General features: G+C 37.6%; 2 protein-coding genes across 2 annotated transcripts in view; one reads left to right on the top strand and one right to left on the bottom strand.

Annotated features, from left to right (window-relative positions):
• Window positions 1–25,012, top strand: part of CPQ (carboxypeptidase Q) — a 434,372-nt gene that overhangs the window by 241,397 nt on the left and 167,963 nt on the right. The window lies entirely within an intron of this gene.
• LOC123644347 (malate dehydrogenase, cytoplasmic-like) lies at window positions 1,518–2,832 on the bottom strand. The gene has a single exon (XM_045560417.1). It carries the CDS (start codon window positions 2,793–2,795, stop codon window positions 1,746–1,748), a length of 1,050 nt encoding a protein of 349 aa, XP_045416373.1. The 5' UTR covers window positions 2,796–2,832; the 3' UTR covers window positions 1,518–1,745.

Raw genomic sequence — 25,012 nt, 5'->3', positions numbered from 1 at the left:
TTGATGGGGTTGCATTGAATTGCTTTGGATTGTATGGATATTTTACCAATGTTGATTCTATCTATGCATGAGCATGATATGTTTCTCCATTTGTTTGTATCCTCTGCAGTTTCTTTCCTCAGAGTTTCATAGTTCTCCTTATCCAGATCTTTCACCTCCTTGGTTAAGTATATTCATAGGTATTTTATTTTCTTTGTAGCTATTGTGAATAGTATTGAGTCTTTGATTTGACTTTTGGCTTGACAGTTATTGGTATATAGAAATGTTACTGATTTATGTACATATATTTTGTATCCTGAGACTTTGCTGAATTTATCAATTTCAGGAGACTCTTGGTAGAATTTTTGGTGTTTCCTAGATACAAGATCATATCACCAGTGAAGAGCGATAGTTTTACCTCCTCTTTCCTGATTTGTATACCGTTTATTTCATTCTCTTGTCTGATTGCTCTGGCTAGGACTTCCAGCACTGTGTTGAATAGAAGTGGTGATAATGGGCATCCTTGTCTTGTTCTTAGGGGGAATGCTTTCAACTTTTCCACATTCAGTATGATGTTGACTGTGAGTTTGTCATATATGGCTTTTATAATTTTGTTATATATTCCTTCTATGCCTAGTTTGTGGAGGGTTTTTATCATGAAAGTATGCTGGATTTTGTTGACTGCTTTTGCTGCATCTATTGAGATAATCAGATTTCTTTTTGCTTCTGCTTATGTGGTGATTCCAATTTATTGATATATGTATGTTTAACTATCCTTGCATCCCTGGGATGAAGCCCACTTGGTCATGGTGAATTATATTTTTGATGTGCAGTTGGATTCAGTTTGCTAGTATTTTACTGATGATTTTTACATCTATATTCATATGAGATATTGTTCTGTAGTTTTCTTTGTTTTGTTGTGTCCTTTCCTTGCTTTGGTATCAAGGTGTTACTGGCTTCATGGAATTAGTTGGGGAGGATTCCCTCCTCAATATTGTGGAATAATTTCTGTATTATGGATACCATGTCTTCTTTGTAGGTCTGACAGAATTCGGCTGTAAAGCCATCTGGTCCAAGGCTTTTTTTGCTGTTGTTGGAAAGTTTTTTATTACTGTTTTGATCTCACTGTTCATTATTGGTCTGTTCAGGAGTTCTGTTTCTTCCTCATTGAGTCTTGGGAGGTTGTGTGTGTTTCCAGGAACATGTCCATTTCCTCTATGCTATATGCATAGAGTATTCATGGATAATATTTTCTATTTCTGTGGTATCAGTTGTAATGTCACCTTTTTCATTTCTGATTGAGGTTATTTTGGTCCTTTCTCTTCTGTTTTGGTTAATCTAGCAAGAGGTCTGTCACTTTTGTTTATTTTTTCAAAGAACCAACTTTTTGTTCCAATAGTCCTTTGTATTTTTTTCCCAATTCATTTAGTTCTGCTCTGACCTTTGTTATTTCTTTTCTTCTGCTAGCTTTGGATTGGTTTGTTCTTCCTCTTCTAGTTCCTTGAAGTTTGACATCAGGTTAATTTGTGATCTTTCTTTCTTTTTGTTTTTTTTTTTTTTTTGATTATATATTTATTTAGAATGCAGCACTAACAGCATGATGATGAACTATCACAAATCTATACCAAGAAGCACACAATCTTAAAATGTGTTGTTTTTCACATGTAATTTAAGTATAGCATTATTATTATTTGGTACTAGACTTAAAGACGACATTTAGATTCTTCAGCTTTGGAGCATTTAGTAACATCAAAATGATTGTCTAGTCAGGCAGAGGAAAGAAACTCAAAAGCAGTTTCTTTTTCTTCTGCCAGTTCCTTTGCAGTAAGATCCATCTTCTCACGTGAGAAATCATTAATAGGGAGACCTTCAACAAACTTCCAGGTCTTATTCTTGATTACAACAGGGAATGAGTAGAGCAGATCATCGGGAACACCATAGGAGTTGCCATCAGAGATAACACCCATGGACACAAACTCTCCCTCTGGGGTTCCAAACCAGATGTCTCTGATGTGGTCAGTGATAGCTTTCGCAGCAGACATTGCACTGGATAGTTTTCGAGCCTTGATGACAGCAGCACCACCCTGCTGCACAGTCGTGATGAATTCTCCTTTGAGCCAGCTGTCATCTTTCAGAGCTTCATAAACACCAACTTCCTTTCCTTGCAACTTCACCTTGGCATGGTTGACATCTGGATACTGAGTCGAGGAATGGTTTCCCCAGATAATGACGTTCTTTACATCATCAGCAGTCACACCAAGTTTAAGAGCAATTTGAGATTTAGCTCGGTTGTGATCCAAACGAGTCAAGCAACTGAAGTTCTCCTTGGGGATGGATGGAGCTGACTTGGAGGCAGTCAGGCAGTTGGTATTGGCTGGGTTACCCACAACAATCACCTTCACTGACTTCTTGGCATATTTCTCCAAGGCTGCACCCTGGGATTTGAAGATTTTCACATTTGCTTTCAGTAAATCTTTCCTCTCCATGCCTTCCCTTCTTGGCATGGAGCCCACGAGAATGGCCACATCCAGGTCTTTGAAGGCAACCTCTTCTTTATCTATTGCGATAACATCTTTCAGGAGAGGAAGGGCACAGTCTTGCAGTTCCATCAGGACACCGTCCAGGACACCCATTATGGGGGTGATATCCAACAGCACAAGAATTATAAGCTGGTCTTTACCAAAGACAGATCCATTTCCAATACTGTACAGCAGTGAATATGCAATTTGACCAGCTGCTCCAGTCACAAGGACTCTGATTGGTTCAGACATGATTGAGAACTGCGCAGACAATTGCAGCACCTGCAAAACGAGCATCAGGGAGTCAGGTCACCTCTACCGAGGAACAGACTCAGGGAGGACAAGCGCAGGTGTCTCTCTTTCTTTTTGATGTAGGCATTTAAGGCTATGAATTTTCCCCTGAGGAATGCTTTTGCTGTGTCCCATAGATTTTGATAGCTTGTATCCCCTTTGTCATTCAGTTCAAAGAATTTTTTGATTTCCATATTAATTTCATTCATGACCCAATAATCATTCAGCAGCAGGTTGTTTAATTTCCATGACTTTTGTAGGTTTGAGTGTTTCTTTTGTGATTGATTTCTAGTTTTATTCCACTGTAGTCTGAAAAGGTACATGGTATGATTTTGATTTTTTTGAATTGTTGAGACCTGTTTTGTGGCCTAAGATATGATCAATCTTGGAGAGTGTCCTATGTGCCAATGAGAAGAATGTATATTCAGTAGTTTTGGGGTAAAATGTTCTGTGAATGTCTGTTAGGTCCATTTGATTTAGAGTTTGGTTTAAGTCCATTGTATCCTTATTTATTTTCTGCTTTGATGATTTGTTGAGCTCTGACTGTGGGATCTTGAGGTCCGAACCATGCATTTTGATTAATTAATTTGAGCTAGGGCATCAATACCTACATATTAATCAGGACTCTTGGGATTTTAAGTGTCAGAAACCTAGAGAAATTGGTTTAATAAGAAGGAAATGGCTTGGCTTGTATAACTGAAGAGTTCTGGTAAGGCTGAAACCAGGTTTCCAGAAGATGCCAAGTATTTGCTTTTCCTTCACAAGGAAAGCTCTACTTTTCTCAGTATGGCTTCATTCTTAGGGAAGCTGACTACAAATGGTCCAAAAGACTTTAATGACACCACGCTTATATACTACCATCTTAGTATCCCAAGAGAAATAGAGAAATTTTACTGGCATATGTCCTAGATAAGGCTTTCATTAAACTTGAGTTCTGAGTCATGTGCCTACTTTCCTTGTGGGGAGAGTGTTACAGAGCTGTGATTGCCTGGAACTAGGTCAGATGCCTGCTACTGCAACTAGGGATGATGGTCAGTCTCACTCAAACCGTGGACTGAGAGTGGGAAAGAGGTTGTTCCCAATAGGTAACCAGGTTTCTGTTTTCAAAAGAAAGGGAAATGGATATTGAACTAGTATGTGTGCACCCACCCACACATCAAGTGCATACAACCTACCACAGCTGACAACAGTTTAAGGTATTGTATCCCCGATAGCATTGGCCTCTTGTGAAGGACTGTCCATCTTTTAGTGAGTATTTTGTCTACCATGAAAAGGCCAGTGAGGGGTTTGGAGAAGGTGGAGATTTTGGATTTTAGGGTTCTTCAGATCATAACACAAAGTAACTATGTACTTTGCAGCATAGCATGAAGTACTCTACTTATAAATTCTATCCTGATAGTGGCCAGGGAAATCAGCCTGAGATGAAAAGGTTTCTACTCGTAAACCACATGTGTACAGTTGCAAGCTAATGCTGTTTGTCTTCCCAACTGTGCATCCTAATTTGGTCTTCTTCTCTTCTCTTCTCTTCTCTTCTCTTCTCTTCTCTTCTCTTCTCTTCTCTTCTCTTCTCTTCTCTTCTCTTCTTTTCCTTCTCCTATTTCTCATCCTCCTCCTTCTTCCTTCATCTTTTCTTCTTCTTCTTCTTTTTTTTGAGACAGGATCTTACTCTGTTGCCCAGGCTAGAGTGCATTGGCATCATTATAGCTCACTGCAACCTTGAACTCTTGGACTTAAGCAATCCTTCTGCCTTAGCCTCCCGAGTAGGTGGGACTACAGGCATGTGCCACCATGCCCAGATAGTAGCTGATTTAAAATTTTTTTAGAGACAAGGTCTCACTATATTGCCCAGGATAGTCTTGAACTCCTGGCCTCAAGCATTCCTCCTACTTCAGCCTCCCAAAGTGCTAGGATTACAGGTGTGAGCCACTACACCCAGCCAGTCTACCTCTTTTCTTATCATATATTGCTTACCTTCTCATGAGTATAACCAATGTCTTATAAGCCCAGGTAAAGTAGTGAGCATCATATAGGAAATTATAATTTTGTGTGTATTCTTTGTCTTCTTTTCATGGCCTTTTTGTGTGGTATTCATGTGCCCGAAGAAAACTCTGGGCTTGTTTGTTAAGAATGAAGTGCTTGCATTTTCTCACCCAGATGCAGTGCAATGATGGGGTACGGTGGGCACATATTAGAAGGTGGTAAGTGTGGTGAGGAGTAATTAAAAGGCAGCATTGCTCAATATGGTGGGATTAATGCAGTTTTCTAGATTCAACTGAGTGGAATGTTTGCCTAAGGTCTTTTAGAAATAATTTTCAGATCTGTTTTGATTCCTAATGTTCTCTTATATGATTTCTGACTCATTTGCTTAATAGTTTCATTTGTGTTCAAAAAAGCAACACCAAACCTTCATTATTTACTTTCCCTGATGATTTTCAAATGCCACAGAATTCTATAAAGCTATCAGGGAAACAGAGGGGGCCAACATTAAACATTCATTTTCATTACTTTGGCAAAGAATTCTTGAAATAGCTGTACCTAGTGCTAATTACTCACTTCCACAAAATCTCTTGCCTGATAACAATTAGTAGAAATATACAGAGATACCTAAATACTTCAAAAATGTTGGAAAGATCTTTGGAAAATATCTCAAAACATTTAGAAACATCAGAAGTTTGAAAAACCAAGTATTCTCACATATAAGCATGGGAATGGGGGAGGGACTATAGTATATTTCTTCTCACCATTATATCACTGGCCCCTAGCATAGTGAGTGTGGAGAGAAAGTTCTCAGCTAAGGATGTGTTGAATGTATGACTTTGTCTTTACATTGATTCTTGAATATCCGCAGCTTTAAAGGTTATTAGAGCAGGTAAAACAGAATGATATATTTTGTTTTGTCATATCTATGGATCCAACAGCATGTGATTTCTCTCTCTTTCTTTCTCTTTCTCACTTCCTTCCTTTTCTCCCTCCCTTCCTCCCTCCCTCCTTTCTTTTTTTTTTTTTTTTTTAAAACAGAGTCTTACTCTGTTGCCCGGGCTAGAGTGAGTGCCGTGGTGTCAGCCTAGCTCACAGCAACCTCAAACTCCTGGGCTTAAGCGATCCTACTGCCTCAGCCTCCCGAGTAGCTGGGACTACAGACATGCGCCACCATGCCCGGCTAATTTTTTGTATATAGATTTTTAGTTGGCCAGATAATTTCTTTCTATTTTTAGTAGACACTGTGTCTCACGCTTGCTCAGGCTGGTCTCGAACTCCTGACCTCGAGCGATCCACCCGCCTCAGCCTCTCAGAGTGCTAGGATTACGGGCGTGAGCCACTGCACCCGGCCCCTCCCTCCTTTCTTTCCCTTCCCTTCCTTCCTTCCTTGCTTCCTTCTTTCCTTCCTTTCTTCCTTCTTGCCTTCTTTCTTTCCTTCCTTCCTAGACCCTATCTCACTTCCCTCCCTCCCTTTCTCCCCCAATATTTAATGAACTTCTACTCTGTGTCAATATTATGATACAGAAGTGAATAAGGCTTATCCCCTGTCCTCAAAGAATTTACAGTTTTATGAGAAGATACACACAAATAAATGGGCAATTTCAATACAGTATAATAAATATTATGATAGAGGAAGTACACAGTGTGCCTACATGCCATTTGAGAAGGAGAACACTTAAGTCAAACTCAGGAAATCAAGAAAGGCTTCTCAGAGGCAGTGCCATCTAATCTGAATTTTGAAGGAGAAGTCGAGTTAGCCAGACCAGTTTTACTATGGCTGAGTGGGCCAGATGGGAGGAGCCTGGGCCTGGACTTATCTCCCTACTAGAGTAAGACAGTGTTGGTGGCCACTCCCAGCTCCAGGTGTTCAAACAGAGTCCACTCCAGTAGTCATAGCATGATAGCCAAAGGGTTCAGCATAGAGTTTATAGTCAAGAGAAGTGTCCAGACTCTGGCTAGCAAGAGAGGAGACAGTAGTACTAAAAGTCTGTCAGACCTTAGGAGAGACGCTTGTACAAATAGGTCAGGTGCAATTCTAATACGCGGAGACCATGATGGCACAGCCTCAGCCTGCAAGGGCCTGGGGCCTCAGCCTTGTGTATACAGTACTGTCCAGGAACCAGGCAGAGTGCCCAATTGTTGCATGTGCCTGTACTCAGTGAGGGCCACCATTGACACACTTTCTAGGAAGCCTCTGTTGAGCTACTCTAGGAGGTGTTTTTTCCTTCCGTCTTGTTACTAAACCCCACAGAAGCTAAATTTACTTCTGAGAAATTCTTTAGGTCTAATGCTCACCAGATTATAGTGTCAGCCTTCCTTATGAGCACCTCTTATGCTGTGCTAGTCAGGCACTGTGCTAGGCACAGGGGATATAGACATAAAAGGACCTAGTTTCTTCTTTTAACTAAACTATCCAGCTTGTGAATTTTTTGAAATTATTTTTTGGCACTCTTAAAATTTTGTTTTTCCCAGATAATACATGACAGCTTTCCTCTTATACATCAGTTATACAATACAGAAATATAAAGGTGAAAATATTGGTGTTTTTCTTCTTCCCTCAATTCTATTAATAGCTTCTTTAACCACTAATGTTGCATATCTTTTTAGTCTATTTTCTATGCTTGCATATCCATATATAATTGTATCAGTTGGGATCCCAGTAGGAAACAGATGGTGCATTCAAATTAGGGTAATTTAAGTTAAGTTTAATAAAGGAACTATTTACATGGTATGGGGAAGGTGTAGGGAAAGCCTAAGAGATCATGTTTACTAACTTTAGACCTGAAGGGACACAGCAAGGTAGTGGTCATAGAAACCTGGACACAGAGAGAGTGCTGCAGAGGGGCCGTCTGATAAGCATTGAGACCTTTGGTGGAGAGATGCAGCAAGCTAGTCCTCAGAGAACTCAGGGAGGTGGCTGGGAATAAACACACTCCTTTCACTCTCCTGCTGAAGCTCCCCCATTGACTAAGCCCTATGGAAAGCCAGGGAACAAGCCAACCTAGTGATGCAGTCCCTGGAGGTCAACCTCCTCCTCGGCCAGGCAGCAGAGTGGAGAAGGGTGGAGAATGGGTTGGAGGGGCAAGTAGTACACAGACTTCCATATCATATAGTTCTATGAGCTTTTGCTTTCTTTGCCTACTTGGGACAAAAATAAGATTGTTACTATGGTATTTTTCTACAACTTGTTTATTTGTTAACCTCAACAGTTTGTCTTGAAAACTTTTTGCATCAGTATATATTTTAATATATGGATCTAATTTATTTATTTTATTCTTTGGCTGCATAGTATTTCATTATGCAATAGATCAGAATTTTAAAAAGTTTTATATGTGTAGTGGTTGATATATGCAACAGAACATATACCACCTATGTAAGTTATAAAGCCTAGCAATAAGATGATCTTTAAACCTCTCTCTCACCCTAAGATCACTAATACCATTTGATCTTATCTTCAGCTCCTCTCCTATATAGGCTTCCTGTGCCCCCTCACCCTGCAAATGCTAGTCGGAACTTTTTTTTGTGTTAATTCCCTTGTGTTTTTAAAAATAGTTTTTCCATATATGCAGGTATCTCTAAACAATATATTACATAGTTTTACTTTTTAAAAGCTTTACAGAATTGGTACTTTAATTGTATATAGTCTTATACAGTTTGCTTTTTTTTAAACATAGCATCCATATTGGTGTGCAGCTGTGCTTCATTTATTTTCATAGCTTATAATACTCCATTGTGTGCATATGCCACAACTTACCTCCCCATTGGACTGTTGATGGACTTTTGGGTCGTTTCCAGTTTTTGCTGTTTCAAACAATGCTGCTTATGAACATTTTTGTCCACGTCTCCTGGAATATACATGCAAGAGTTGCTCTAGGGCATAGACCTAGGAGTGGAATTTCTAGGTCATGGGGTTTAAACGTATTTGGCTTTGCTAGGTAATACCAAATTGTTTTCAGTGGGATTGTGCCAATTTACATTCCCACCAGAAGTATGTAAGAGTTCTGGTCGTTCATTTGCCTTCTTTAATGCTTGGCATTTTCAGACGTATTAATTTTTTACTGCTAATATTTTTTTCAGGGATAGCAAGCAAAATCTTAATGAGAGTCTGACCCTGTTATCATGACTCTGTTATCATAATAAATATTAATCTGGCTATCCTAAAAAATTAGTTATACTTTTCTCTATAAACATTGTTTTCCCTTTCCTGCCTTATTTTATTTGCCTCATTGTTCTCTGAAGTTTATATCATCTACTAACTGTGACACATTCTAAATATATTTAAAGGTAGTTAATACATTGAAAACAAATCTGCCAAATGGGTCATTCACTTCTTTCCAACTCTAAAATTAATGTGATTCTGACAGGGCTTCATATGCACACTATGGCTCATAAAACTGAAGGTTAGGGTTGGGCCCATATGGAGAAGGTAGCTCACAAAGAGGAAAGAGAAAGCCAACAGTTCTCCATGGTCCCTTTTCACCAAACTCCAGACCACCTAGACTTTCACAGCAAACTGGATTGAGTGCTCTTTGAATGGAATCATGCCTCTCTCGATCTTGGTCTCCCTCTCTCTCTTCATCCCCCACCCCATTCTATCTTTCTTTCCTTCTTTTATGTATTCATTCACTAACTAGCCAAAATCTTTGTGGAGAAGACTAGTGAATTATTAGTGTGTAGCCTGTAGATGAAATGACACGAAATGGACGGATGCTTCTGGAGTGCAGAGGAGGAAGCTTGACCTCTATATTTCTTGAGTCTGCCTCAGTTCTGAGATGGGGTAGGCTCTACCAAGTATTTCCTAAGTGAATGAATGAATTCATACTATAAAAGCTTTCAGTTCTTTATTCATTATAGTTTAGGAGGAGCTACATGGAGTTGAATTCTTAACAACTACTCCATCTTCTATTACTAGAGTTAGTCTTCTTTGGTAACTTAATACTCAGAATACCTTATATCTGTGGTGCCCAACCCCTGGGCTGCGCATCACCGCCTGAGCTCCGCTCCCCACCCTAGCTCCCCCTCCCCCCCATGGAAAAATGTAAAAATTGTCTTCCATGAAACTTAGGAACTGGGCTGCACAGCAGGAGTTGAGCGGCAGGGGAGCGAATGAAGCTTCATCTGTATTTACAGCCGCTCCTCATCACTCGCATCACTGCCTGAGCTCTGCTTCCCCCACTTCCTCTCCCACCATCCGTGGAAAAATTGTCTTCCATGAAACTGGTCCCTGGTGCCTAAAAGGTTAGGGACCGCTGCCTTATATGATCTCTTGATTGATTCCTTCAGGAGATACTAACATTCTAATCAATTTATTTTATATTTTAAAAATACCTTTTGTATTCTTTCAAGCACTCCATCTTCTTTCCCCAAATCTTGAGAACTGATATGAGCTCCTTAACATGAGCCAGCATGCTTTTTCCCCTTTCCATACAACTAAGCTTGTAATCACCCGGTGTTTCTCTGACCTAGAAAAGCTGAGAAATTCACATTAATGAAAACATGGGGACTTAAGCAATTGCTCTCAGCCCTCTCCCATAGAAGCATGTCTGGCACCTGGTAATAAGCTGGATAAAATGTGGATAATGGATGGGGTGCCCTGGTGCTGCTGCTGCTGGTAGGGTTATGTAACTTTGAAGTCAGGAAGCAGATTCAGCGGGGCAGGGGAGAATTGCTTTTAACAAGTTGCTGGGATTGGCTGAACTTGTGCTAGCCTTGCACTCTTACTATTATAATCTTGATGTCTTTCTCATTTGTAGACTTTATCTGCATGCCAGAGCTCAGCTGAATTTGCCTGGGTCCCTAGTTTCTTTAATCTTTTGTCCTGGTTGGCTTGCATGTAAATCAGCTTCAGACTTTCAGCTGCCCGTGTATTGCCCCAGTTCACATTCTGTAAAGAGTTCTTTCTTTGTAGGCTCCTGTCCAAAGTGTGGCAGTGTGTCTTAAAACTGGACAATATGGTTGCTATTAGTAGTCATGAGTTGTTATCAAGCGTCAGTATGAAGTTGAGTAGATGGAGCAAAGAGATGGCTCAGGACTTAGGGTTTCCCAGCGAACATGCTGTGGGACCCTGGAGAATTTTCCAAGCCACTCCAGGTTTCCTATTCCACTCCTTCCAGAGGTGATGTTTTCATTTCCTACTTGCGATGTCATGAGCATAACTGAGAACCATGATTCCAAAATGATTAGAATGAAAGTTTATAATTTTATTCTATGCCCCTCACAGGAATAGGCTAAGCATAATTTTCACATCTTACATACATTATGCATCATTAAGTCTTCTTTTCATGCCTATGAATCAAATGTAATAATTTTTATTTTTTTAATATATAATGCAAGAAAACCAAACTGAGAGAATAAGAATAAGATGGAAAACACAGAGTGAGGAAGGTGTGTAACCATTCAAGTTACCACTGAAATATTGAATCTCTTTAATTGTGATATATGTGCTAGAATATTTATCCTTATCCTTTATCCTCTCCTTTTTCTCTAGAGAAGATTAATTTATTTGACAATATCTAAATAACTGAGAAGCATATATACTCAGTCTTAATTCAGAGAAACAATTTGGCTACTTTTGTTAGCAGAACCTGAAATAGCATTGCCCTTCCAAAGACTGCTTAACTTGATTTGAAAAGTAAACCACAAAAAGCAATTACTTGATACATTTTGTCATATTTCATTCCTTTTTTTCACCCCTATAAGGCAGGAGGTTGAGTTGGGTTTTTGTAAACTCCACAGTTGATTTTTAAATGGGGATTTTATAATCTTGCCACATAGCACATTAAAGAAGGAATCCTATAGAGGCAGTACTCTTGGAGCCAAGTTATCAGGCTGGCTAGCTCCACCCAGTTGCCTCCTTTGGTACCAGCATGATTTGTAGATTTGGGTTCTCTGAGGCTTGGTGCAGGCACCAAGCGTATGAAAAAAGGGACCACTGCTGTATAAAAGAGGAGAGCTAGAGGTCAAACAGCCTATGGCTCCTCTAGCTGACACAAAAGATCCATTGCTAACAGCATAGGCTTGTGGCTCAGTCCCATGACCTGAGTGGAATTTCTAGAACAGTTTGGAAAATACAGCATGCATTGGAATCATCTGGGTGCTTGATAAAAATGTAGAGTCCTAAAAAGACAAAGAACAAAAACAAACAAACAACAAAACCCATAAAACAAAAGCAACAACAACAAAAACCGTGTAGATTCCTGTTTGGGACCCATGTTCAGATTCTGATTCAGTACATCTGGAGTGGGACCCAGGAATCTGCATTTGTGCAGATGTCACAGATGACTGTGATGCTGAGGGCCACACATGGGGAAACACCAGTCTAGTGCCTCTTGTGATCTCTGCACTTTGGCTCTTTGCCTTTGTTTCAGGATGTAACTTTGAATATGACTCTTTTAATGTCACTACTTGGAGCTGGAGCCAGGAATTCCTGTGATGTACTTTTGTAGAATGTGGTTGAACTCTTTGAGAGGACTTTAGGTACATTATTTATTGGAGATCTGGCTTTCTAGAAGGCTCCCACTGGACCCAAGCAATGTCCAGTGGTTTGAATGACAGAAACCTGGAGTCAGCAGCTAGCCTTCCAGACCTATGCAGATCTTCTTCCTTTGGAAAGTCCTCTAGCACTCCAGTGGAAAAAAAATAGACAATCTCAGGCTAGAATTTTGATTAGAAAAGCTGAATGACCTGCAAGTAAATTACCAAGAATTTGAGTGTTGGATAAGATCAATGGAACAGAACAGACAGCCCTGAGGTGCTTGTGTGTATGTGTGTACAAAATAATTGCTTATCTTATAAAGCTTCCTATGTATTATTTCCCCTATATATCATGGTGGGTCCTATTTTCATACAATCTATAGACACCACTGAAATAATAAAAATAATACAAATCATTTATAGTTGACTACCACAAGTCAGGCCTTATTCTATATGATTTGTATATGTTCTGCTAATCTTCATAATAACCAGCACTTTAAGTATTATTATTATTCTCCTTGTATAGATAAGAAACCAAGGCACAGGAGAGTTAAGTAAATTGCATAATGTTGCACAGCAAGGAAATAGCAGCCTGGCCCTCTTGGTTTGTGTAAGTTAAAATGAAGTCAATCATTGAAAAATGTAGGAGTCTGAAGAAACCTCTATTTTCAAAAGAGTAAGGAGATAAATACATGAAGGGCATTATATAGACACAACACAAGCACTTGTGAGAAGTGTTGTAGCTTTTTTTGTTTGGAGTTTTTCAGAAATGTATCTAGGTATAGTAGCTGTAGCCTCTAATGTGTATTGGGGTTAATTCCAGGACTTTTATTGCCACTCAGGATTTGACAATGTAATAGTTATTTGTGTTACTAAACCTTTTAGGCTGGAAGGTTTTGCACATTAGTAGCTGTTAAAGATTTTATTGCAAAAATTACTGTCATTATTACGGAAGCCCTAATTTGACTCACATTGATCATAGTATGTTTCTGGCATGGTCAAGAATTTGTTTCCTGATTCAAGTACTTTATAAAGCATATTGAAAGGCTAGTGTCAGTCTCTCTGGTGTTACACAGCCCTTCTGTTAGTCCTGGTAGAATCCCTTTTGAGGATTATTATTTCATTTCATTTCATTTTTAGTATTCTAAAAGAACAAGTAAGACAACTGACATTGTAGAGTACTGAATTCCAGAGTCCTGTCTATGATCAAAATATCCCCTGGCCCAGCAGCCAAAAGTGAAAGGTGGGTCCCATTCCAATTCATGCCCAGTTTGCATCCTATACATCTGCCTTGCAGAGCTGCAGTTCTCTAAACCTTCCTACAAAGTCCCCTCCATGCAGTTCTTGGAGTTCCCAGAGGTGTCTCTCATGTGCTACGTCCCACATTTGTTCATGCTCACCTACTTCTGTTACTTTGTTAGTATATCCTGATATAATAAAAGTTTGAATATATAATAAATGTTAGGAAGGAACAGAGTTCTATGTTTCATCATTGCTTTCTGAAAAGTAGTTTTGTGGAAAAAAAAATTGTACAAAATTCCCTGTTCTGGAGGTGTGGAGCTTTTTCATATGTCAACCAGCTGTAACCTTTTGAAGGTTTAATGAAATCAGCAAATATAATCCACTGTATGAGAGTAGATATGAATCAAGTCTATTATTGTTGAACAAATGGCATTAATTTCCAGTGCACATATGGACCCGAGTTTTAAAATATTTGTTTGAAAAATGTCAAGCTGCTCATTGTTTTAGAATATTTGAGCAACTTGCCAGTGTACGCTTTTTAAACAGTTGTACTTCTAAAAGGTTACAGTGTTTGCATATTTATTCCTTCCAACTCTAAAAATTCTTCCAGTGGTTGGGTAGTGGAGAAATACCTCGAATTCTTCTTTTCATGGATTTGTTTCCTGAAGGGCATAAAATATCCCCTTTACCTTCAGCAGTAACCTTAGGCTAAGGGACTCACTTTATACCTGGTGCTCACCATCCTGTCTTGGGTGAAGTTCTCTTCATTGTCCCCAGAAGTTATAGAATTAGATTGCTTAACCTCTGTGGAAAGCAATATGGAGATACCTTAAACAGATACAAATAGACCTACCATTTGATCCAGCAATCCCATTGTTGGGCATCTACCCAAAAGAACAAAAGACATTCTATAAAAAAGACACCTGCACTCGAATGTTTATAGCAGCACAATTCACAATTGCAAAGATGTGGAAACAACCCAAGTGCCCATCAATACATGAGTGGATTAATAAAATTTGGTATATGTATACCATGGAGTACTACTCAGCTATAAGAAACAATGGTGATGTAGCACCTCTTGTATTTTCCTGGATAGAGCTGGAACCCATTCTACTAAGTGCAGTATCCCAAAAATGGAAAAATAAGCACCACATGTACTCACCATCAAATTGGTTTCACTGATCATCACCTAAGAGCACATTTAGGAATAACATTAATCGGGTGTCGGGCAGATGTGGGGGCAGGGAGGGGATGGGTGTATACATACATAATGAGTGTGATGTGCACCATCTAGGAAATGGACATGCTTGAAGCTCTGATTCAGGGGGGAGGGAGGGCAAGGGCAATATACGTAACCTAAACTTTTGTACCCCCATAATATGCTGAAATAAAAAATAATAATAAAATAAAATAAAAATCCATTGCCTCCCCCAAAAAAAGAATTAGATCGCTTAAAGAGAATATAAAGAGAAGCTTATATCTCCTGTGTCCAATGTCACCCTCCTAGGAAGGAAAGAGCTCAGGGGAACTAATGCTTCTTGAGCACTCTGAGGTGCTGGAGATTGGATGCTGAGCAAGACAGCCATGGTCCCTGCCCTCCTGCAGGTCATGGGTGTAGTCCAGCCAGAGTCAGTGAGGACAGAGAGCACAAGTGGTAATGGGGAGATGCATGAGGATGTTGGGATCAAATATAAAACTAAGGTTTATCTCATTTTGAATTTCTATTGTTGTGGATGTTTCATAATGCAGATAGTATATTGGCATTATGGTACATCTTTTATAAAAAACTTAAATTATTTTATACACACATACACAGATGGGCTTCATGGCTGTCTGTTCTCTTCCATTGATCTTAGCTGATATCTTTAAGAAAGATTGACAACTATATTTTAAAAATATAATCTACCTAATCAGGAAATTGATTTAAACAGAACACTCCATCCCATAAAAGATTTGACTGAGCATGTTTTTTCTCAAGATGAAAGAGTACCCAGCAACATGGTTATTTTTTATACCTATATCCAATTTGGTTCGTCTTTCAAGTTACGTTTGAAATTGGAGGAACTTACAATACAGTTCTGTACGATAATCTGTTGTAAAGATACAATATTCCATTTCTTACTAAAACATGACCATCATTAACTTCTTCACTTGTCTCCATTTTATATTTGCCCGGTGTGAATTCTCTGTTAACTGGTTTCTTCTTCCTCCTTATCCATGTCTTCTTCTCGAGGAAGTTCTTCACGCTATTTGTTTGCTCTCAGATGCCCCTAATTTTGCTCTCTGCCCAACACTGGTGATACTGTGAATTGTAGTCAGCCCAAGTGACTTACTTCCAGGTGACTTGCCTTTAGCAGTGGCTGCTCATTTCATGCACTGCAGAATCCCTGTGTCAAGCTGACCTGCTGATGAGCAGACTGCTCGTGTCAGGGCTGCTTTCCATGACGTTGGCCTTCCAATTAACTTCGTGAAAATATATATCCCTGCTTAAATCCTGATTACCCAACTTTTATTCCATTTAATGTCATCTTCAGCACTCATCCCTTCCTAAATTTTCCCTAGTAAATAGATTTTTTTTTCAAAAAATGATCCCTCCCTTTTGATTCCCTCCCGTAGGACTTCCATGACAATTTGATACTTGCATTACATTCACTTTTAAAACAAAATTATTTGATGACTCCATATGATTAGAAAATTCATCCTAGAAAATCACATTTTAGTTTTACTATATTATGTCTTTCTTGGGACTTCTAGATTTAATTTGTTGCATTTCACTACTTGAAAGGGAATTATTATCAGCATTTCCAGATGGATCTGTCGGTGAGTGTTTTGGTATATTTTTAATTTTCTAAATTAACATGCCCATCTATAATTGCTAAATTCAGATTAAATCAGTATATCTGGTACCTCGGTATTTCCTAAGTTGGGCTCCATGGCTCACTACACCATTTAATGCTGACTTCTAAAGGAAGAGTTTAGCACTCAGACTCATTCTGAGCCTTGGACCTTTGCTCTAGCCACTCCCTTTGGCTGGAGTTCTCTTTCCCAGATCTCCATGTGGCCAACTCTTATCATTCAAGTTTCAACTCAGACTGCTTTCTTGAAGAGGCCTTTTTTTGGCCACAGAGCCCTCTGCCACTGTCTGTCACATCATTTCATTTTATTTTTTCACAGCATGTGTCACTATCTGGAGTTATTTTTGTTCACTTGTACATCACCTGTCCTCCAACTAGAATGTAAGTTCAGAAGAGCAGAGGCCTTGTCTGTCAATTTCATTGCTGTATCCCCAGCACATAGTATGGTGGCTGGCACATAGTTGTTTGATAAATGCTTGGTGAATGTGTGAATAAAACATTTGAGAAATGATGGGTAAAATTAGGTTAAACAGGTTTCTCTAGAGTGAGATATATTGGTATGGTATTTTCCAAATATATTTGACTAAAGGTATACCTATATATGTCATGAACATGCATATATATATTTTATATATATGTTTTATGTATCTATATCACGTACCACGTAATGACATTTCAGTTAATGATTGGCAGCATTTATGACATTTATAACAGTGGTTTCATAAGATTATAATGGAGCTATATAGTGAAGTAGGCTATACCATCTAGGTTCATTAAGTACACTCTATGGTATTTGCACAATGGTGAAATTTCCTAATGAAGTATTTTTCAGAATGTATCCCCATTGTTAAGTGATGCATGATTGTATCCTGTTCTGTTGGTCTACATGTCTTAGTGTCAGTACCATACTGTTTTGATTACTGTAGCTTTGTAATACATTTTGAAGTCATGAAGTATGATGCCTCCAGCTTTGTTCTTTCTCATGATTGATTTGGCTATTCATAGTTTTAAGTGGTTCCATTTGATTTTTAGAATTGCTGGGGTCTTTTGTATAAAATTACTTTTTTTTCCTTTGGGTAGATGCCCAGTAGTGGGACTGCTGGATTGAATGGTAGGTCTACTTTTAGTTCTTTGAAGAATCTCTGCACTGTTTTCCATAGTGGTTTTACTAGTTTACATTTCCACTAACAGTGTATAAGCATTCCCTTGTCATTGCATCCATGCCAACATCTATTGTTTTTTGACTTTTTTATAATGGCCATTCTGACAGGTGATATCTCATTGTGGTTTTAATTTACATTTCCCTGATAATTAGTGATGTTGAGCATTTTCGCATATGTTGTTTGCCATTTGTCTATCTTCTTTTGAAAAAATCTGTTCATGTCTTTTGCCCACTTTTTGGTGGGGTTATTTGTTTCTTTCTTGTTGATTTGTTTGAGTTCTTTATAGATTCTGGATATTAGCCCTTTGTTAGATGTATAATTTGTGAATATTTTCTCCCATTCTGCAGGTTGTTTATTTACTTTGTTGATTATTTCCTTTACTGTCCAGAAACTTTTTAGTGTAATTAAGTCCAATTTATTTATCTTTGTTGTTGCTGTATTTGCTTTTGGGGTCTTAATCATAAATTCTTTGCCATAGGCTAATGTCTAGAAGAGTGTTTCCTATGTTTTCTTCTAGTATTTTTGTGGTTTCAGGTCTTACATTTAAGTCTTCAATACAGCTTGTGTTAATTTTTGTATGTGGTGAAAGATGGGGATCCAGTTTCATTCTTCTGCATGTGGCTATCCAATTTTCCCAGCACCATTTATTGAATATGGCTCCCTTTCCTTGGTGTATGTTGTTGTCTGCTTTGTGGAAGATCAGTTGATCTTAGCTATATAGTTTTATTTCTGGATTCTCTATTTTGTTCCATTGCTCTATGTGTCTGCCATTATACCAGTACTGTGCCTCCAGATTTTTTTTTTCTTGCTTAGGATTGCTTTGGCTCTTTGCGCTCTTTTTTGGTTCCATATGAAATTTATGGTTACTTTTTCTAGATATATGAAAAATGACACATTAATATTGTGATAGGAATTGCACTGAATCTGTAAATCACTTTGGGCAGTGATTTACAGATTCACAGATTTTTAATAATGTTGAATCTTCTCATCCATGAGCATGAGATATTTTTCCATTTTTGTCATCTATGATTTCTTTCATCAGTGTTTTGTAGTTCTCCTTGTAGAGATCATTCACCTCCTTGGGTAAATATATTCTTTTAATTAGCTGGGGAAATCAGTTTGCTAGTATTTTGTTGAGGATTTGGGCATCTATATTCATTAATAATATTGACCTGTAGTTTTATTTTCTTCTAATGTCTTTGTCTGGTTTTGGCATCAGAGTAATGCTGGTCTCATAAAATGAGTTTGAAATTGTTCCTTCCTCTTCAGTTTTTGGAAGAGCTTGAGAATGACTGGAACTAATTCTTCTTTCAATTTTTGGTAGATTTCACTAGTGAAGTCATCTGGTCCTGGGCTTTTCTTTGTTGGAGTTTTTGATTACTGATTTTCTCTACTCATTATAATCTGTTCATACTTTATATTTTTTCATGATTTAGTCTTGATTGGTTGAATATTTTTAGGAATTCATCTGTTTCTTCTAGGTTAAGTTTCTTGGCATAGAATTGTTCATGGTAGTCTCATATGATTCTTTTTATTAGTGTGGCATCAGTTGTAATGTTTCTTCTTTCATTTCTGATTCTATTTATTTGATCCTTCTCTTGTTTTTAGTTTAGCTAAAGGTTTGCCAATTTTGTTTGTTTTTTCAAAATGCACAAAAAAATCAACTCCTAGTTTCAATGATTTCTTCCTACTGTTTTTGTATTTTCTATTTTGTTTATTTTTGTTCTAATCTTTATTATATCCTTCCTTCTGCTAACTTTAGGTTTAATTTGTTCTTTTTAACTAGTTCCTTAAGATGTAAAGTTAGGTTGTTTATTTGAGAGATTTTTTTTAGTGTACACATTTGTTGCTGTAAATGTCCCTCTTACTACTACTTTTGCTAAAACCCATAAGTTTGATATGTTATATTTTCATCTTCTTTGTCTTGAGGTATTTTATAATTTCCTTTTTGAATTCTTATTTGACCTAATGGTTGTCCCTAATGGTTGTTCAAAAGTGTGTGGTTTGATTTCCACATCACTGTTAATTTTTCAGTTTTCCTTTGGCTCTTGATTTCTAGCTTCATTTCATAGTGGTCATAAAAGATACTTACTATGATTTCAGTCTTTTTAAAATTGCTAAGATTTATTTTGTAAACTAGCATATGATCTATCCTGAAGAAAGATCCTGTGCACTTGAGAAAAATGTGTATTCTGCCTCTGCTGGGTGGAATGTTCTATGTATGTCTGTAAGGTCTATTTGGTCTATAGTATTATTCAAATCCTTTGTTTCCTTATTGATCTGTCTTGATATTCTGTCCATTATTGAAGTGGAATATTGAAGTTTCCTACTATTTCTGTAATGCTGTCTATTTCTCCCTTCACTTCTACCAATAATTGCTTTATATATTTAGATGCTCTGATGTTGGATGTATATATATTTATAATTCTTATAGTTTCCTTGTGGATTGGCCTTTTTTATCATTATATGTGTCCTTCATTGTCTATTGTGACAGTTTTAGACTTAAAGTCTATTTTGTCTGATATAATCATAGCCACCCATGCTCTCTTTTGGCTACCAGTTGCCCATTTGCATGGAATATCTTTTTCTGTCCCTTCATTTTCAGCCTGTTTGTCACTAAGTCTAAAGTGAGTTTCTTGTAGATGGCATATAGTTGGGTCTTGAGTTTTTTTGTTTGTTTGTTTGTTTTTTCCATTCACCAACTCTATGTCTTTTGATTGGGGAGCTTAATCCATTAACATTTAATATAATTATTGATAAGGTACGGATTTATCATTGCCATTTTGTTAGTTGTTTTCTGTTGGTCTTATAATATTTTTGTCTATCTTTTCCTCTCTTGCTGTCTTCCTTTGTGTTTTGTTGACTTTTTGTATTGATAGACTTTGATTCTTGTTGACATTTTTAGCATTATACCTTTCCATATGTTTTGAAATTTTGATTTGCTAACTCATTTTGAGTGGGATATTTTTAAATTTAGTTTTTATTGTATTGTTTTCTCTTTCTTTGGGCTTACTATTCTTTTTCTAGGGGTTTGTGATCACTTTCACCTGGACTCCAAGACTTCCAGTTCAGAACCAGGTTTTATTGTGTTGTATCAGCCACCCTTGCCAATGGTGACATTGGGGATATCAGGTAATCTTTTGCCAAGCCATCAGGTGGCTTGATTCAGTGCCTGGTTCTGAGTCATATCTTTATCCATTTATTCTCCACAGGCTAGAACTTTTTATAAAACTATATCTCTTGGCATGATTTTTTGTTTTATTTGTTTTCAGCCTCTTCTCATGAGCTCAACCTTCTTGATTGGATTCATACAGTTAAATTGGCTTAGTCCCCTTATCTCTAGTGAAGCAATTTTGTGTTCGCTTATCCTATAGGAGCAGAATACCCAGCAGTCAGTGTTGGCTTCTGGATTGGAGCCCTGTAGGTCCCCTGGCTCCAGACTTACTCATTGCTTGTGACTCTAATCCATTTCTAGTCCACAGAGATATTTATCTGGTTCTTGGAGTCAAACTGTAAACTTTTGATTTTTTCTTTTTATGTTTCACCTCTAATTGTCACATGCTTGGAACAGAGTAGGCCTATAATGGTATGCATTTGCTACACCATGTTGACCAGAAGTCTCACCATTACCTTTTAAGCATTATTTTATTTCTGGTCCTAATTTCTTGTCCATAGCTCTGTATGGTTCTGACCTTTGGAGATCATAATAAAGGTTAATCTTTTTTTAATGTACTCACCGTTTATCCTTATCACTGAGATAAAGTGAGTTACATTATGTAATAGTTGAGAGTAAACTTCTTTAGTGGGTTTATGTGACTAAAATTGTAAAGGTCAAAGGAATTAATGGAAAATTTATTTTAATTGTGCATTGATTCCAAAAAGTAATATTGTTTTCTTTAAGGGCCTTAACTAGTTTGATTCTGAATCACATTTTATTATATTACTAAACAGAAACATATCAACTCAAATTGATTTATTGACTTTCTGCTATATTTTAGGCCTTAGGAGAAATACATGTGAAGGAAATAAGAAGGTCTCTGCCATTAGGAATTCTAGTATTTCTCAGAAGAAGGCTGAAGTTGGAAAGCATACTTCTCCACTTTCCCCAGTAGAAGCCTATGAGAATCAGAGATGGGTGGCTTTTTATTTTCAAACTATGAACTCTAGCTCCTTTTCCCAGCCCCCTACCATCAGAGGAGTATATTTCTTGCTTCTCAACTACTTGAGAATTATTATACTATAAGAGAGAGTCTCCTTTATCAAAAACATATATCAATTGGGCATTATAATAACAATATAACATATAATTAGATTCTAAGATAGATTAGGAAACTAGAAAGATTGAGTATATACTGGGTGTTGGGCAATGCATTAGGTCCTTCTTTTATACAATTGCTGTTTTATCAACACTGTGGACAGATGTTAATATCCATTTTTAGATACATGGAAACGGGAGATCAGAGAGTTCAAGTAGCTTACTGACAGTTCCTAGTAAGTGGCAGAGGTAGACTTCAAATCCCGGTCTGCCTGCCTCTGAAGGTCTTAACTACTTTATTGCAATAAGAGGGAAAAAAGCAAGGTTGAAATATGCCCTACTTTATTACGGTTTACTGCAAGAATATATGGATTAAAATTCATAAATTATTAAAATATAAGGTTAAAACAGATGATAGGATGCTCCTTTGGCCAGACATTTATTTTTTTCTTTGATCTTTAAACAATGCCACACTAAAGTTTAACTATAATGGCATAAGAAAATTTATATTTGTCTTTTCTCATCCAGTCTTCCTTCTTGGCAAATGTAATGTCAGGAAATGCTTTTTGTCCCCAGCTTAAGCTTCTCATTTCTAAATAAGATATGGCAGACTTTTGATGCTTTCCCCAAGGCCCTGTTCTGAACCCTCTGCCTGTATTCAAGGCCCTTCCAGGGATAGAGCCGTTCTGTGGCCAGTCTTGCTAACTCTGTAAATGCAATTGACAGTGGAATCATTCATAAGATTAGCCATCATCAGGACAAAACTAACCCCAGGTACATTTTGGGAACCTTCAGTTCAAATAACTGAATTCATTTTCACTCAGTGCTACCTGGTTACCTAGTAACTCCAGAGTTACTTAGAGAGGGTTGCATGTGTGTGATTGCCTGAGCTGTAACTTTTTCCCTTTGCAACCTGTTATTGAAAGGAAAATGTAACTTAGCTATTTCATCCTATATGGATGTTTTCAAATGGAATAAGTTCATGATGTTTTAAATTAGGCCCACCAAACAACATTTTTAGAATATTTTCACCTATCTAAATAACATGTGCTTGTGATTGATACTCTCTCTAATTCAAACTGGCAGCACACAGTACCCTAAGCCAGTGCCTACAGAAGCAGTTTGTATGAAATCCATTTATGCTTTCCAACTTTCCAAGTGAGTATTTCCTAGAGAGAATTGTGTGTTTGCAATGTTTAAGGTCATCTTACAATAATTATGGTATAATCAATAACAGCAGCAGTTTCAAGAGTTCTTGCTGTGTGCCAGGGAATGTGACAGTGATAAGCATGTCATCTCATTTAATTCTCACAACACACTTTAAAGATAGGTTAGTAGTATTATTCCCATGTTACAGATAGGGAAACAAGGGTTTGAGAGGTTAAGTAACTTTCCCATGTCAAACTGATAGAGATAAAACATTGAAAGCCCTCATTACGCTATGTGTATTGGCAAAAAGTGGCAGATTAATTTTTAGCTAGTCAAGTAAAACATCATACATTAGAGAAAAACAATCAAAAATAGGTTCTGCACCATCTTTGGTGAAGCAGTCAGAGGAATATGATTGAAATAACCTTCAGCTCTGAGTCAGAAGCTCTGGCTTCTATTCTCGGGCCCTGCCACTTGGGCAAATAATTTCACTTCTCTGTGTAAAAGCAGAGTTTGGCTGTAATCTCCTAAAGCCCTCTGGCTTTAATAGGGTGTGAATGTAGGAGGCTGCAAAGGAATCTAGAGTCATTGCAGGTTTCTTAATTTATATAAATCTATGCAATTAAAGAGACTAAGTAAATTCTGGGAGCTGTCAGGAAGGTTGTTACAGTTTATAGATAATATACAAAGAATTTATAGTATTTATACATCATAGGTTTTGTTGCTACATCTACAAAATCTAGTGGGATTCAGGAAAGTTAGAAGGAACCATCAAAACAGCATGCTGAAACTATTGTAAGAGATGTAGCAATCTTTAGCCTGCAAAGGGAGAAAAAAGCCTCATTTAGAATTTTCTACAGAATCATGATTTTTATGTATTTCATACCTGAGAAAGAATGTTAGCTCAGATAAAAGAAGTACGGTTTCACACGGTTCATGATAAATTTGTGGAGATTTCTACCCGTGGATGCAAAAAGTAAAAATAACTTTAGGAACATTTAGGCAGATGCAGAAATGACAGTCCATTCTGGGTTATCAAAGGATACTATAAAGTATGGAGTTCACGCCTAAAAGTTGGTATTAACAGGGATCATAGTTATTATGCCCTTCCAGTATGCCCCTAGGTTCCAATGGAAGTTGCTGATACAGCATAGCTCCAACTCAGGAAGGCAAATTTTAAGTCATAAACAGTTCTTTTTAGGATGGCAAATTTCCTTAATAATTAATATTACTAGTAGTATAATATAATTTAAAAATTTTGTTTTGATTCCGGTTGAAGAATCATCATGCTTATGATGATAGAAATTTATACTAGAAAACAATACTAGTGTCACAGGAAAACATTAACAGTTCCATCTTGCTGAATAATGGGCAAGATAAGCTCACTTTTCTTTCCAGAGTCATAGAATCTTAGAGTTGACAGTGTCCTTGGAGATTATGTACCTCAGTGCCCACCTCCCACTACCTTCTCAGGTCAGGCATCCATTCTTTACGTGACAGATGATCCTTGTGCCTCTGTTTGTACACTGTCAGTATTTGGCAGCTTACTCCTCTGGGGAATACAGTTCCCTTGTTGGATTGCTCAGATTTATTCTTCTTCTGAGCTGAAATCTACCCACATGTACCCTCTTCTCACTGGCCTGCTTATACCTTCTGGGCAAATCTACTCTTCTTGCAGATGAAGCATAGCCCTTTGACATCTTCTGTACTCCAGGGTGACGTATTCAGTTGCTCTTCAAGCAATCCATATCCAGACACTTTAAAATCCTGACAGCTCTTTGCTGACCACATTCTCTTTTCCAAAAGCTCTCTCCAAGTGTTCTGGAGGGAAAAAAAATATAGGAAGAAAAAAGCATTTGATTAATTTAGAGTAAATTATTTCACATAATCAAGAATATTATTTTATTTTTATCAATAAATCCTAAAAATTTTAAAAACTTTTTCTCATGGCTGAGACATACTGGTTTGCTCAGTATTCTTATGACAACCTAAATTTCCTGATTGTTGCCAGAAACACTGCTATCAATCCACCATCTCAAAGTGCAGTGTGCACCTTCATATTTATCTCCAGTAAATTCTTATCAGTTTTAAGCTATTCTCTCTACT

The sequence above is a fragment of the Lemur catta genome, chromosome 9 (assembly GCF_020740605.2).
Source record: "Lemur catta isolate mLemCat1 chromosome 9, mLemCat1.pri, whole genome shotgun sequence".
Classification (NCBI taxonomy): domain Eukaryota; kingdom Metazoa; phylum Chordata; class Mammalia; order Primates; family Lemuridae; genus Lemur; species Lemur catta.
This window is presented reverse-complemented; position numbering and strand designations above follow the sequence as displayed.

What these genes read in the sequence shown, in the direction of transcription:
- LOC123644347 (XM_045560417.1), bottom strand. Translation starts at nt 2,795, where the DNA reads ATGCTCGTTTTGCAGGTGCTGCAATTGTCTGCGCAGTTCTCAATCATG.